The sequence below is a fragment of the Schistocerca nitens genome, chromosome 12, assembly GCF_023898315.1.
Source record: "Schistocerca nitens isolate TAMUIC-IGC-003100 chromosome 12, iqSchNite1.1, whole genome shotgun sequence".
In the NCBI taxonomy this organism is placed as follows: Eukaryota; Metazoa; Arthropoda; class Insecta; order Orthoptera; family Acrididae; genus Schistocerca; species Schistocerca nitens.
The window spans coordinates 39,805,648-39,820,644 of NC_064625.1; the positions used below are offsets into that span (position 1 = coordinate 39,805,648).

General features: G+C 45.1%; 1 protein-coding gene across 1 annotated transcript in view; it reads left to right on the forward strand.

Moving 5' to 3' along the window:
- Positions 1–14,997, forward strand: part of LOC126214893 (UDP-glucosyltransferase 2-like) — a 105,746-nt gene that overhangs the window by 20,764 nt on the left and 69,985 nt on the right. The window contains exons 2-3 of the mRNA XM_049941537.1: positions 12,807–13,041; positions 14,275–14,855. Of these exons, the coding sequence (XP_049797494.1) occupies positions 12,807–13,041; positions 14,275–14,855 (816 nt within the window). The remainder of the gene's footprint in view (positions 1–12,806; positions 13,042–14,274; positions 14,856–14,997) is intronic.

Genomic DNA, 14,997 nt, shown 5'->3' on the forward strand with positions numbered 1-14,997 from the left:
GAGATACTTCCGCCATCTTTATGTGTCCATATCGCTGTCTCATGACTTTTTTCGCTTCGGTGTACTTACAAGCGTAGTTTGGCAAGGATGGAAGAGGCAATCGGTAGTGAGCCTGTATTAGTAATCATTCCGAGATTTTCCTGAAATGGTTTGGGAAGACCACGTAAGGTACAAATCAGAATGGCCAGCCTCCATCCCCCCCAATGCAAGCCCAGTCTGAAAAACAGTGCAGGCTAATTCGGCTAATCCGAAGTATGCAAGCTACTGCTTTTTTTAACATTCTTCAAAAGAAAATTTCATAGTTTTAAAAGCTAGAACCGACACTGTCCGTTCATGTCTCAACACCAATAACTGCACAAAAACACACACTGTACCCGGACACCTGCTGATAACAGGACCGTGGTGATTGTGTTTGGTTCCCATTTTGTGTACTGCAGTTTCTCGCTTGCTAACCTGAGATATTGATCGTGAAAGATATAAGTCTACTCCACTGGCTGTCTGAAATTTCTAATTTCTTTTTATTTTACGTACTACACCGTTTCGGCTTTCTAACCATTCTGAAGCAACTGCAGGCAAATCAGGGAAAAACAGAATGGGAATACAAACTATGAATTGCTTACAGATAGCAGAATAAAATGAGCGAAAAAAAGAGCATTTACGACATTTAATCAGTTAACTACACACGTTTTGGATTACCCACACTTAACTTTGCGGGCAGTCAGTGGCTGACATGATGTACAAGAAAGTAAAATAAAACTAAGTGTGCTTCATGTGCATTCACCATCTCATTGCTCAAACTAGTGTATGCCCAATAAGTGTGGAGCAGTCAGTGTACTCCTGTGATAAGGGTCTCAAGTATTCTTTTTTTGTGATCACCAGTCTTCTGACTGGTTCGATGCGGCCCGCTACGAATTCCTCTCCCGTGCCAACCTCTTCATCTCAGAGTAGCACTTGCAACCTCCTCAGTTACTTGCTGGATGTATTCCAATCTCTGTCCCCCTCTACAGTTTTTACCCTCTACAGCGCCCTCTAGTACCATGGAAGTCATTCCCTCACGTCTTAACAGATGTCCTATCATCCTGTCCATTCTCCCTCTCACTGTTTTCCACATTTTCTTTTCCTCTTCCGTTTCTGCGCAGAACCTCCTCATTTCTTACTTTATCTGTCCACCTAATTTTCAACATTCGTGTGTTGCACCACTTCTCAAATGCTTCGATTCTCCTCTGTTCCGGTTTTCCCACAGTCCATGTTTCACTACCATACAATTCTGTACTTCAGACGTAAATTTTCAGAAATTTCTTCCTCAAATTAAGGCCATATTTGATATTAGTAGACTTCTCTTGGTCAGGAATACCCTTTTTGCCATTGCTAGTCCTCATTTGATGTCCTCCTTGCTCCGTCTGTCTCTGGTTACTTTACTACCTATGGAGCAAAATTCCTCAACTCCATCTACTTTGTGACCATCAATCCTGATGTTGTTCCTCCCTGTTCTCGTTTCTGTTACTTCTCATTTCTTTCGTCTTTCTTCGATTTACTCACAATCCATATTCTGTACTTATTAGATTGTTCATTCCATTCAGCAGATCGTATAATTCTTCTTCACTTTCACTCAGGATAGCAATGTCATCTGTGAATCGTACCATTGATATCCTTTCAAACTGAATTTTAATTCCACTCCTGAACCTTGCTTTTATTTCCATCATCGCTTCTTCGATGACCAGATTGAACGGTTGTGGTGAAAGACTTAATCACAGTCTTACATCATTTTTAGTCCGAGCACTTCGTTCTTGGTCGTCCACTCATATTATTCCGTCTTGGCTCTTGTACATATTGTATATTACACTTTTCTCCATATATCTTACCCCTATTTTGCTCAGAATTTCGAATATCTTGCACCATTTTACACTGTCCGACGTTCTGGCGCTACAGTCTGGAACCGCGCGACCGCTACGGTCGCAGGTTCGAATCCTGCCTCGGGCATGGATGTGTGTGTTGTCCTTAGGTTAGTTAGGTTTAAGTAGTTCTAAGTTCTAGGGGACTTATGACCTCAGCAGTTGAGTCCCATAGTGCTCAGAGCCATTTGAACCATTTGAACACTGTCCAACGCTTGTTCCAGGTCGACAAATCCTATGGACTTGTTTTGATTTTTCTAGTATTCTAAGACCTCGAAATGTACTGTTTAGTATGGAGACTTGTACTTAGTCATAAGCGGCTGAGATATCGAAGCAACCGTCTGGGAGGAAGTTGCGCTAAATGAACGCGGGCAGGCTGTCAGCTGCTACTACCACCTGATGGTCAAACACTGGCTACACAAGCCTCGTTGTCTCTTGTCCTCAGGGAGGACATTCCCGGCGAAAACGTTTGCTATTGGCTGGAGGCTCTGACGTCACAGTGGGGAGGCGTAGAGCCGCACGGCACTGTCGTAAATGTGCCGCACCACACGCGCTGTGGCTCCGTTACTCGCTCATCTTTCTCTCGGTTAGATCTAATACACATTTGGACAACTCAAATCAGACTGACAGATTTATTATACTTAGGGCTAACTAAATGGTACTTAAGATTAAATACACTCCTGGAAATGGAAAAAAGAACACATTGACACCGGTGTGTCAGACCCATCATACTTGCTCCGGACACTGCGAGAGGGCTGTACAAGCAATGATCACACGCACGGCACAGCGGACACACCAGGAACCGCCGTGTTGGCCGTCGAATGGCGCTAGCTGCGCAGCATTTGTGCACCGCCGCCGTCAGTGTCAGCCAGTTTGCCGTGGCATACGGAGCTCCATCGCAGTCTTTAACACTGGTAGCATGCCGCGACAGCGTGGACGTGAACCGTATGTGCAGTTGACGGACTTTGAGCGAGGGCGTATAGTGGGCATGCGGGAGGCCGGGTGGACGTACCGCCGAATTGCTCAACACGTGGGGCGTGAGGTCTCCACAGTACATCGATGTTGTCGCCAGTGGTCGGCGGAAGGTGCACGTGCCCGTCGACCTGGGACCGGACCGCAGCGACGCACGGATGCACGCCAAGACCGTAGGATCCTACGCAGTGCCGTAGGGGACCGCACCGCCACTTCCCAGCAAATTAGGGACACTGTTGCTCCTGGGGTATCGGCGAGGACCATTCGCAACCGTCTCCATGAAGCTGGGCTACGGTCCCGCACACCGTTAGGCCGTCTTCCGCTCACGCCCCAACATCGTGCAGCCCGCCTCCAGTGGTGTCGCGACAGGCGTGAATGGAGGGACGAATGGAGACGTGTCGTCTTCAGCGATGAGAGTCGCTTCTGCCTTGGTGCCAATGATGGTCGTATGCGTGTTTGGCGCCGTGCAGGTGAGCGCCACAATCAGGACTGCATACGACCGAGGCACACAGGGCCAACACCCGCCATCATGGTGTGGGGAGCGATCTCCTACACTGGCCGTACACCACTGGTGATCGTCGAGGGGATACTGAATAGTGCACGGTACATACAAACCGTCATCGAACCCATCGTTCTACCATTCCTAGACCGGCAAGGGAACTTGCTGTTCCAACAGGACAATGCACGTCCGCATGTATCCCGTGCCACCCAACGTGCTCTAGAAGGTGTAAGTCAACTACCCTGGCCAGCAAGATCTCCGGATCTGTCCCCCATTGAGCATGTTTGGGACTGGATGAAGCGTCGTCTCACGCGGTCTGCACGTCCAGCACGAACGCTGGTCCAACTGAGGCGCCAGGTGGAAATGGCATGGCAAGCCGTTCCACAGGACTACATCCAGCATCTCTACGATCGTCTCCACGGGAGAATAGCAGCCTGCATTACTGCGAAAGGTGGATATACACTGTACTAGTGCCGACATTGTGCATGCTCTGTTGCCTGTGTCTATGTGCCTGTGGTTCTGTCAGTGTGATCATGTGATGTATCTGACCCCAGGAATGTGTCAATAAAGTTTCCCCTTCCTGGGACAATGAATTCACGGTGTTCTTATTTCAATTTCCAGGAGTGTATAACTCACTTGGTTGATAAAGAAGCAGATGTTAATATTGCCTACTGCACGTTTCTATTACCATTTACCAGATGATTTGGCAATCAGTAGCTGCTTCCTCCTTGTGCTTCATGACTTCCTGCTTAGCTGTATAATTCAGATACCTAATAAAACTCTTATAAAAGTTCTTGTTCTTACATAAAGAGCCATAACTATATCGTGAACCTCAGGGAACTTCTGTTTCAAAAAAAGAGGACACAGATTGTTTCACCTTCTCTTTTTTGCACAGTCTGTTTCCAAGAAAAGCAGCAAATTCTGTTTCAAAATTTGGCACTTTGTTGGGGCATTAGGCTCTCTGTTTTTGACATCTGAAGGAATATCTGAGATCATGGTGTCAAAACATATAATTACTACATGTATTAATACCACTAAATCAGAGTGCTGTTGTAGTATAGAGGTTAGGGTATATTTTTGACATGCTGAATGTTGTGAATTCGAATCACAGTTTTTATTTTTTATTTTTAAATTATTATCGAAACGGGTATCATCATTATTTTTATTCAATTAATTGGTCATAATGTAGTTCTTTATTTTTTTATTTTTTACTATGTCGTTTTAATTGTTTCATTAACCTTTTTACTTGTTCTCATTTTTCCTTCCTGTCGTTCTTGATTCATTTGAAGAACTGAGACTCTTAAAGATTGTTCCTCCACCTCAGGGGGGCTCGTCTCATCTTGTTACAAAAAGTATGGGTACAGGAGTTCAGTCGCACGTTGTACTACATTCTCACAAAGAAACAGTGGCGCCGGCCGCAGTGGCCGAGCGGTTCTAGGCGCTTCAGTTCGAAACCACGCGGCTGCTACGGTCGCAGGTTCGAATCCTGCTTCGGGCATGGATGTGTGTGATGTCCTTAGGTTGGTTAGGTTTAAGTAGTTCTAAGTTCTATGGGGCTGATGACATCAGATGTTAAGCCCCATAATGGCCAGAGTCATTTGAACCATCTGAAACAATGGCGATTCATGTAAAATTTCACAAATGTGATAAATATTACAAAAACAAATTTAAAAAAATTTATCAAAATATTTCGAAGCAAATCTTTCGCCTGGAAAGCAACATGTGGTGTCGTTCCATCTTGCACAAAAATTCTGTTGACACAGTTGCGTTCTTGCAAACCTGGAATCACGTATTGCACAAGGAGATCCTTAAAACTTGGTCACTGTACACCTAACTCCAAGAAAAACGCACCGAGAATGGAGGACATTGTGAAACCACAGAACAGAGTCACATAACCCGAGTGCAGTGGTTGTACCTGAACAACGTGTTCCAAATAATATTCCCCAGCCACATGTCACCCATTTTCATGCGTGCCGAAACACGAGGGGCAAAGTCATGGCGTTGTAGCCAATCTGGGAGCTTCATTTGGTGCACCACATTCTGAGTCTTGTACGGTTACCATTGTAAAATTCGCCACGAAATCTTCTGAACTGTTGACCAGGGGAGAGGACATTCCCATGACACAGCTCGAGCACTAGCAGCAGACTTTGAGGCATGTACTGCACGGTCGGCTACAGCTACAGCAACATAATCAACAAGTGACATGGGAATGGGCCACTTTCCTCTCTTCCTGCTGGAACACCTGATTCACCTGTTTCTTTAAATTTCTTGGTCACACTCTTCGGCCCATTTGTTGACATTGGGCCCTCTCACAGCCGTTTCTTCGACAACATTCCCGCATTACAACGCTGCTATGCCCGCCGTTCTGATAAAACACGTTACCAGCAGTTATTCTCAATAGCCATTGCGTTTTGTACGCCAAACTTCAACATTCTTAATCATATACACCAACAGTCACTTCATAAGAGAAGTCAATACGGGTCGCTAAGTGATAAACAGCGTACCGATGTCAAAACACGAAACATTTCACAGTAGGACTGCATACAGTGCCATAGTTTCAGAAAATGAAACTATTATTTTATTCAGGATGCTATGCGAGGCCACTAATTAATGAACACGGCTACCATGTTTCAGCGTCCTGCGATGTAGACAGCCCGCATTGCAGCAGGCGTTAAATCTCTCCGTATCTCTTCACGGATTTATGCTATATCTCATGGCTTTTTTTTTTTTTGTTATCATGGCGATGGAGTGAATGAGGAGAGCATAATTGAAAATGTAGAAGGACGAATTTCCTGATAAGTCTGTCAATGTCCGGATTACAGTGAAGTTTCGAAATAATGTAGCAGAACTGTCACACTATTTTTGCACTGATTTGGAAGCAGTTCATTTGGTCGTTCTCCACAATTCTGTGACATCCAATGTAACATTTTCGTGTGGACACAGGATCTGGAAGTACTTTCTTCCCCTTTCCAGTGACACTTCATGGTCGCTGTACTGTAATTAAGGAATAACCCAAATACGACTACCTTCGACAAGTTCGCACGTACAGTTGCAGCTCCGCGTTCAGTTTACGTAGAAATCACTGCGCTGTTTTCTGGTTGTCGTATTTGATCGTCCTACAATGTACGGGTGCCATTTGTTCCACAGAACAGAGACCCTGGTTATTCCGCAGAAATAACACATATCAAGAAAAGTGGTAGCAGGATGCCAACGGCCTTCCCGCCGTGGTAACGGACCACCGAGTTTAATCACAGTCGGGCGCTTGGATGGGTGACGTCACTGTTAGCAAGAAGGTTGCACTCAGCCCCTGTGAGGACACCTGAGGAGCCACTTGGTTGAGAAGCAGCGGATCCGGTCACGAAAACTGCCAAGGGCTGGGAGACCGGTATGCTGACCACATATCTTCACCATATCCGCATCCAGTGACGCCTTTAACAGCAGAGGACGACGCGGGGGTCGGTTGATGGCTCTGGGCCTTCTGAGGCCTGTTCGGACGGGTTAGTAGTGGTATAGATAATGAACTACACTCATTTAACAAAGGACAGCTAATAGGGCCGAATGAAACACATGTACGATTCAACATCATCATACGAAACAACATGCTCACATTTTGGCGACAGTTAATCCCAGATCACAGGAAGAATCCGAAAAAAGCGCAGGTCATTCCCTTTTTGGAGAAGTCACACAGTGTTAACAATTACAGGCCTGTATTCCTATCGTTAACATGTTGGAGATCTATAGAACACGTTCATGTATTGTCACCTTTTTGGAGACTTATACAGACAGCGGCAGGAGTCAGTAGGGATTTCACAGACAGAGATCCCGTAAACTTAACTTTGGCTGTCTGCCCACGAAATCCAGAGGGCACTAAATAAAGGGACCAACGTTGATACTGTGTTCCTTGATTTCCAGGATGCATTCAGATGGCTGGCACATATGTATAACCTTCACCAAAAGCGAATGCTAAAACCGATGTTGCATCTACATTCTGGGGCCTTTTAAAAAACCGTTGTACATGCACCTATCTGAAAGCACATGCAAATACAAATATTTCGCGAACGTTTGGACCGTCTGAAAAAAAGAGCAAAGTTTGTTTTCTAGTGACATCAACCCAGGGCTCGGATACACAACTTACCTCTCATGAAAATTTTCGGTGTATGTTGGTATCAAAACAGGCGACCTTATATACCATAACGTATTTTTACGATATAATAGTAATAATAATAATAATAACGGTCTGTCGGACCAGCTGTGGAAAAATTTACAAGAAGGGGAGCCTCGATCAGAACAGAAAACGAAACCATCTTCAGCAGGACAATGCACTACACTGCTAATTTACTATGGCGTGACAGATTCGATGCACAAATTGTTAGCACCTGTAGGGCGAAACAGAACTACTTTCCCATTTGTATCCTTCCCACTTCCACCCCATTTCCTTCATGCTCTTTCTTCCGTCTCATTCCATCCTTTAACCGTAAACCCTCTGAAGAGATTTCTTTTATAATTATTTAATTAATTTTGCAACGAATTGCAGACACATGCTCCAATAGTACCAGTGGTAACTTTGCATACACCAGGGCACTGTCCTTGTTATTATATTATCTTTCGTTTTGTGGGAGAGTTGCCACTTATATACTTTATCCAAAGTTGATGATAGTTTTGCCAGGCTCAATGTCCATTTTCAGTTTTATGTAAATAACTTCTCTAATACTATTTCACCAAAGCTTTTATAACATTATGTTCAGCTTTCGGATTTATGCAGATAACTTTTATATTATGTACAGATTTTAATTTTGCATTTTCTGATGTGACCTAATTATTGATATTAATTTAAATTGTTAATTTATTAATTTTCAATTTTTAAAGATTTTAATAATTGTCAGTTGTTTATTCTTGGGAAAAGATGGGGTGGAGGGGAGAGATGGGTTTTGGGAGGGAAGTTTTAACGGGAGGTGAATACACGTGGCTCGTTGTGATGGAACATTTTGGAAGTAGAAATCGTAGATAAACGACGATGATCCAAAGAAAAATTCTGCAGATTATTGTTCTGTCATACACATATTGGAAGACAAGCTGCAGTAATACCTGGGATTTCCTGTCCTAGCGGAGCAATCTACATCCAAAGGAATTTAAGTTCAGTATTGCCTTGACCAGTAACATATTCAGCAACAGAGAACTGACTTTATAAATAGTCCTTTCAGCTTTTCCAGATATTTATCTGGTGGTGGAGGAGACAAATATGTATGTGCCTAATTCTGTAAATGCAGACATTACTGTTCGATGTAATCTTTAACGTGTGAAGAACCCTCTCATCACATCCATAGTAACTGGAAAGCTTCGCAAAGTAGCGGGAACATTTCAAGGGGAGAGCGTTGATCCTGGAGGACAGTGTACGTAGGAAGACATTCTACAGACATTATCCACGTATACAATGAGGTGAAAAAGTCGTATACAGATGGCGGTAGTATCGCGTACACAAAACAACAGTGCATTGGTGGACCTTTATTTGTAGTTAGGTGATTCACTGAAATAATTTCCGACGTGATTACGGCCGCACGACGAGAATAAACAGACTTTGAGCACGGAATGGTAGTTGGAGCTAAAAACATGGGACATACACGCCCTTGTTTCGCACTGAAGGAAGGCCATAGAGCGGGATGGAGATTATGTGGAAAAGTAGTGTGTGTAGATTAAACACCATTTCTTCGTGTGAGTAATTTTCGTTATGTTCAATAAAGAATTGTTGAAGAAAACATGTGCTGCATTACTTTCTGGGCAACCCTCGTACAATGCGATTCGTGAGACCAGGTGCTATGTGGTGCGAAGAAAACAGTATGTTCGGACCGAGAACAGATTAAGTGGGGCGTATGTGGGAATCTTTCGTCAGGAAAACGTATAAATGGACGACACGTGCGCCAGAGGTCTGTAAATACCACAGTCAACTGTCTGTCTACGCTAACGTCTGCGTGTAAATCAAACTGGCTGTAGTTCTCTACACGCACTGACTACTCTGGACCATGAACTTCGTTCTGACATTTACAATAGCTTTTGCGGCTACATGACGACGGCTGTTTACCACAGAAGTTGGTTTTCAGTGACAAAGCCACGTTTCATGCGTGGAAACGTGAAGAGTAATAACGTGCGTGTTCTCCCATACCAACCACACAACCATCACCCACATTTGGGGCACAGAACATCTACACGACATTGTAGAAAACATTCATGATTCACGTAAACTTAACGTTATCTGCGCCACATCCTCTTCAAAACTTTATGAACAGGTTTTCTTTGTGGAGAAACATTCTACGCAGAATCGGAGAGGAAAGGAATATGTGGAAAACACTGATAAGGAGAAGGGACAGGATGATAGGACATCTGCTAAGACATGAGGGAATGACTTCCATGGTACTAGAGATAGCTGTAGAGGGCAAAATCTGTAGAGGAAGACAGAGATTGGAATACGTCAAGCAAATAATTGAGGACGTAGGTTGCAAGTGCTACTCTGAGATGAAGAAGATAGCACAGGAAAGGAATTCGTGGCGGGCCGCATCAAACCAGTCAGTAGACTGATGACAAAAAAAAAAAAAAAAAAGAGCGGACGGTAGGGTTAGAGTGTGGCAGAGACCCTATGAAGCCATGCACCCAAGTTACGAACAAGACACTGTGCAAACTGGAGGTGGCTCCATAATGGTGTGGGCCGCGTGTACATTGAATGGGACGGGTCCTCTGGTCCAGATGGACTATACATGGACTATACATGGCAACATTTGCCTACTTGGAGAATATTTGCAGCCATTCGTGGACTTCCGAAACAACGATAGAATTGTTATGGATGGCAATGTGTCATGTCACCGCGCCATAATTCTCGCGATTGTTTTGAGGAAGAATCTGGACAATTCAAGCAAATGATTTGACCACACTGATCGCCCGAAGTGAATCCCATCGAACATTTATGGGACATAAACGAGAGGTCAGTTCGCCGACAAATTCCTGCACCGGCCAAACTTTCGTAAGCATGGACTGCTACAGAGGCAGCATGGCTCAGTGTTTTTGCTGGGGACTTCCAACGACTCGTTTAAGTCCATGCCACGTCGAGTTGCTGCACAACGCCGGGTAAAAGAAGGTCCGACACTATATTATTAGGTATGCGATGACTTTTGTTTAAAAAAAATGGTTCAAATGGCTCTAAGCACTATGGGACTTAACATCTGAGGTCATCAGACCCATAGACCCAGAACTATTTAAACCTAACTAACCTTAAGGATATCACACACATCCATGCCCGAGGCAGGATTCGAACCTGTGACCGAAGCAGCAGCGCGGTTCCGGACTGAAGCGCCTAGAACCGCTCGGCCACAGCGGCCGTCGACTTTTGTCTTCTCAACACATATTGTAATTGTTTTGAAGATATCGTTAATTCTTTAGTAACGGAGATTTGTGGTGAGTAAAATTTTAGAACTAATATCGTATCTTAGAGGCGGTTAAGCCACACTTCGTCCGTGGTGCACCGTCTTGTACCTTGAATCAGAAGGTCTCTGTACCATGAAACACGTGGTATCTGCAAATGAACTAAGTTTCTTTAATGACTTAACAATTTTCCCTGGCTTCAAAATGGAAATAAGTGTTGTTTGCCCAAATCTTCTGTTTCAAGATGTTTGATTTGTAACTGGTACAAATGGCTCTGAGCACTATGGGACTTAACTTCTGAGGTCATCAGTCCCCTAGAACTTAGAACTACTTAAACCTAACTAACCTAAGGACATCACACACATCCATGCCCGAGGCAGGATTCGAACCTGCGACCGTAGCGGAGGAGGAGATTAGTGTTTAACGTCCTGTCGACAACGAGGTCTTAGGATCGGAGCGCAAGCTCGGGTGAGGGAAGGATGGGGAAGGAAATCGGCCGTGCCCTTTCAAAGGAACCATCCCGGCATTTGCCTGAAGCGATTTAGGGAAATCGCGGAAAACCTAAATCAGGATGGCCGGAGACGGGATTTAACCGTCGTCCTCCCGAATGCGAGTGTGCTAACCACTGCGCCACCTCGCTCGGTGCGACCGTAGCGGTCGAGCGGTTCCAGACTGAAGCGCCTAGAACCGCTCGGCCACACCGGCCGGCAATTTGTAACTGGTTTTTTATAATATTTCTTCCCGATGATTGGTATGCGGTAGAGTAACAATGTAACCCATAGCCATTAAATACAACACTGAATCAATCTCACACAGACTTTGTCACATGTAAGGGGTATGCAGTATGTTCCCGATATTGCAAGTGGGTTTCTTTTGTCCTTTGTCGATTTGAGACATTCTTTGGTCTTCTTTGTCTGTTTGTGAAAAGTCTTTATGCCGTGTTTGCACAATATGCGACAGATTCTGTCCGTCATACTGGGGATGTGTGACAGAAAGCCCGTATCTCCGGCGTGACACTTCGCTGACATTTCTCACGCAACACTTTGCAGGCGATGCATCTCGCGTCCAGCTGCGAGCTCGATTCCAATTTGCCACCAGGATTGGAGGGTGAAGCGTGGACAATGCTAGCCACTTTTACTGGCTAAACGCCGGATGAAACGTCAAATAAACCTTGGACGAAGAACCTGCGACAGAAGTCAACAGGCAATATGTCAACAAGCGACCAAAAAAGCCTCGACAGTTTCATCCATCTCCTGTACATTGAGATGGATCTGAGTTGTTTCGCCATCTTCCTGGATTGGAACAGTGAGTATATGAGGACTTTCTTCTTTTTGTAAAAATATTTCCGATTAGTGGCGAAATGCAAACAGCAGTGAAAATCAAAATTTTATTTGCAGTATTTAATTGCACCTTCCAACTTCTTCTCTACATAGTCGTCGCTCCGGCTTAGACTTTTGTCGTAGTGTGGTGCCATCCTTCCAGTGTCCTCGACGTAGAAGGCATCCGCCTGCGCTTTCCACCAATTCCGCACGCTGGTCCGCAGCTCGCTCTCTGTGCCAAAATGCTGTCCTAGTAGCCAGCGTTTCATGTGTGCGAAGAGATCAAAATCAGGGATATACCAGTCAGTTCTGTATGGTGGGTGATCGAACGCTTCCCATCGGAAACGCTACAGGATCGTCTTCATATCCTTTGCAGTATACAGCCGAGAACTGCCATGATAAATGAAACGCGCGGCAGTTACGTGATGTGGGCAGGCGAAACACCACAGCAGTACCTCATACTTGGTGAGAGACACTATTTTCTAGGCATCTTCACCTGCTGGGTGTGCTCAAACTGAAAAGTGCGACGTGCCGCGATAGACGGGCGTACTGGAGACACTGCACAAGTTGCCCACAAAGCGTCGTTGAGGGTCGAAGAAAAAAAGTTGAATCGTGCAACTGGCAGGATGAGATAAATCGCTGGACAAGGAGAGAAAATGAGCGGTATGTCGAGTTGGTCGGTCCTAGAACTAGCCAGCTTTTGGTGTGAACTCGCAGATGGTGGCCGTGTGGTCGCTGTGCGCCTTGCTGTGTCTGGCGGCGCCGACTCAGCTGGAGGCGGCCCAGGTGCTGGGGCTGTTCCAGGCGGGAGGGCGCAGCCAGTGGGGGCTGGCCGAGACCTTCCTGAGGGCGCTGGAGTGGCGGGGCCACCACGTCACTGCCGTCACCACCTTCCCCTCCAGTCGGGTGGACGGCAGCTGGACAGAGATACTCATACCACACCCGATCACAGGTAAGCTTCACTTCTACTGCCGCTGCTGGTGGAACGCTGGCGCCTCTCAAACACTCTAGACCAGGGCGTTTGCGTAAAGTTGTTAGTGCTAACGGACCAGCAATACTGCATGACATAATCGCAGGAATGAAAGGTGGCAGGGAGCGAAAGGGTATTTACAATTGGTACAGGAACCAGATGGCAGTTATGAGTCGAGGGGCACGAAACGGAAGCTGTGATTGGGAAGGGAGTGAGACAGGGTGGTACCCTATCCCCGATGTTATTCAATCTGTATATTGAGCAAGCAGTAAAGAAAACAAAAGACAAATTTGGAGTAGGAATTAAAATCCATGGAGAAGAAATAAAAACTTGAGGTTAACATTCTGTCAGAAACAGCAAAGGACTGGGAAGAGCAGTTGAACGGAATGGACAGTGTCTTGAGAGGAGGATATAAGATGAACATCAACAAAATCAAAAGGAGGATAATGGAATGTAGTAGAGTTAACTCGGATGATGCTGAGGGAATTAGATTACGAAATGAGACACTTAAAGTAGTAAAGGAGTTTTGCTATTTGGGGAGCAAAATAACTGATGATGGTCGAAGTAGAGAGGATATACAACGTAGACTGGCAATGGCAAGGAAAGCGTTTCTGAAGAAGAGAAATTTGTTAACATCGAGTATAGATTTAAGTGTCAGGAAGTCGTTTCTGAAAGTATTTGTATGGAGTGTAGCCATGTATGGAAGTGAAACGTGGACGATAAATAGTCTGGACAAGAAGAGAATAGAAGCTTTCGAAATGTGGTGTTACAAAAGTTGCGGGTTGTTAAACCATGAGCGTTGTTAAACCATGTATCAGCATTATCCTTAATTTATGTGCATGAGTGTAGATACAGAGACGTACCTTCCAGGGATTATACACTGAAGAGCCAAAGACACTGATACACTTGCCACGACATGGCATGGCCTCTAGTAATATCTGAAGTAGTGCTGGAGGGAACTGATACCATGAATCCCGTCGATAAATCCACAAGAGTACGAGGCCGTGGAGGTCTCGTTGGTGACTGCAGCGCCATATTCTGCCTGTTTACATATCTCTGGTATTTGAATACGTGTGCCTATACCAGTTACTTTGGCGCTTCAGTGTAGATTTAATACAGTGCTATCTTCTGAGATACCATTTGCTGAAATCGCATGAAGCGATTAAAAGTGAATCGTTTCCTCGTGGAATGACTCGTGGTTTCTGTTTTTTGCAGGTGACTTCAACACCTTCGAAATGTTGGTGTCTGATTTTGTCGGAACGCTGAAGTTATTTTCTGACGTTGCCGTCATAATGTGCCACTCGTTTCTGGGGGACGAAAACGTACAGAATCTGTACAGATCCGGAAAGAAGTTCGACGTCGTCGTACTGGAGCCCTTCCCTGCCGAGTGCCTGCTGGCGTTTGCGCACAGGTTCGGAGCGCCCGTGGTGGCGCTGTCCACCTTCGTAGGGACCGACTGGATAGCCGACATGGTGGGCAACCCCACCCCGTACTCTTACGTTCCCAACGTCTTCCTTCAACTTACAACACGCATGAATTTCCTCGAACGGGTACAGAACACCTTGGCTGGCATAATTCCAAGTATAGTTCGGCAACTGTATTACCTGCCAAAGCTTGATGAGATTGTACGAATGTACCTGAATGACACGGAATTGCCGAAGTTGTCGGAGATCGAAAAACAAATATCTCTGTTACTAATTAATTACCACTTCACGCATGGATGTCCAAGACCACTTGTGCCAAACATGGTGGAAGTTGGAGGTCTCCACATTAAAACGCCGAAGGCTCTTCCTGAGGTAAGTTATCATGCACGACACATTACTTAGCTGCAACAGAATATATGAAGATAGTAACTGCTCTCGAAAGAACAGATACCATTGAAGACGGTGCAGCTTCTCTAGAATAAATGATAATTAATTGAAACCCTCAGCTGCCGAC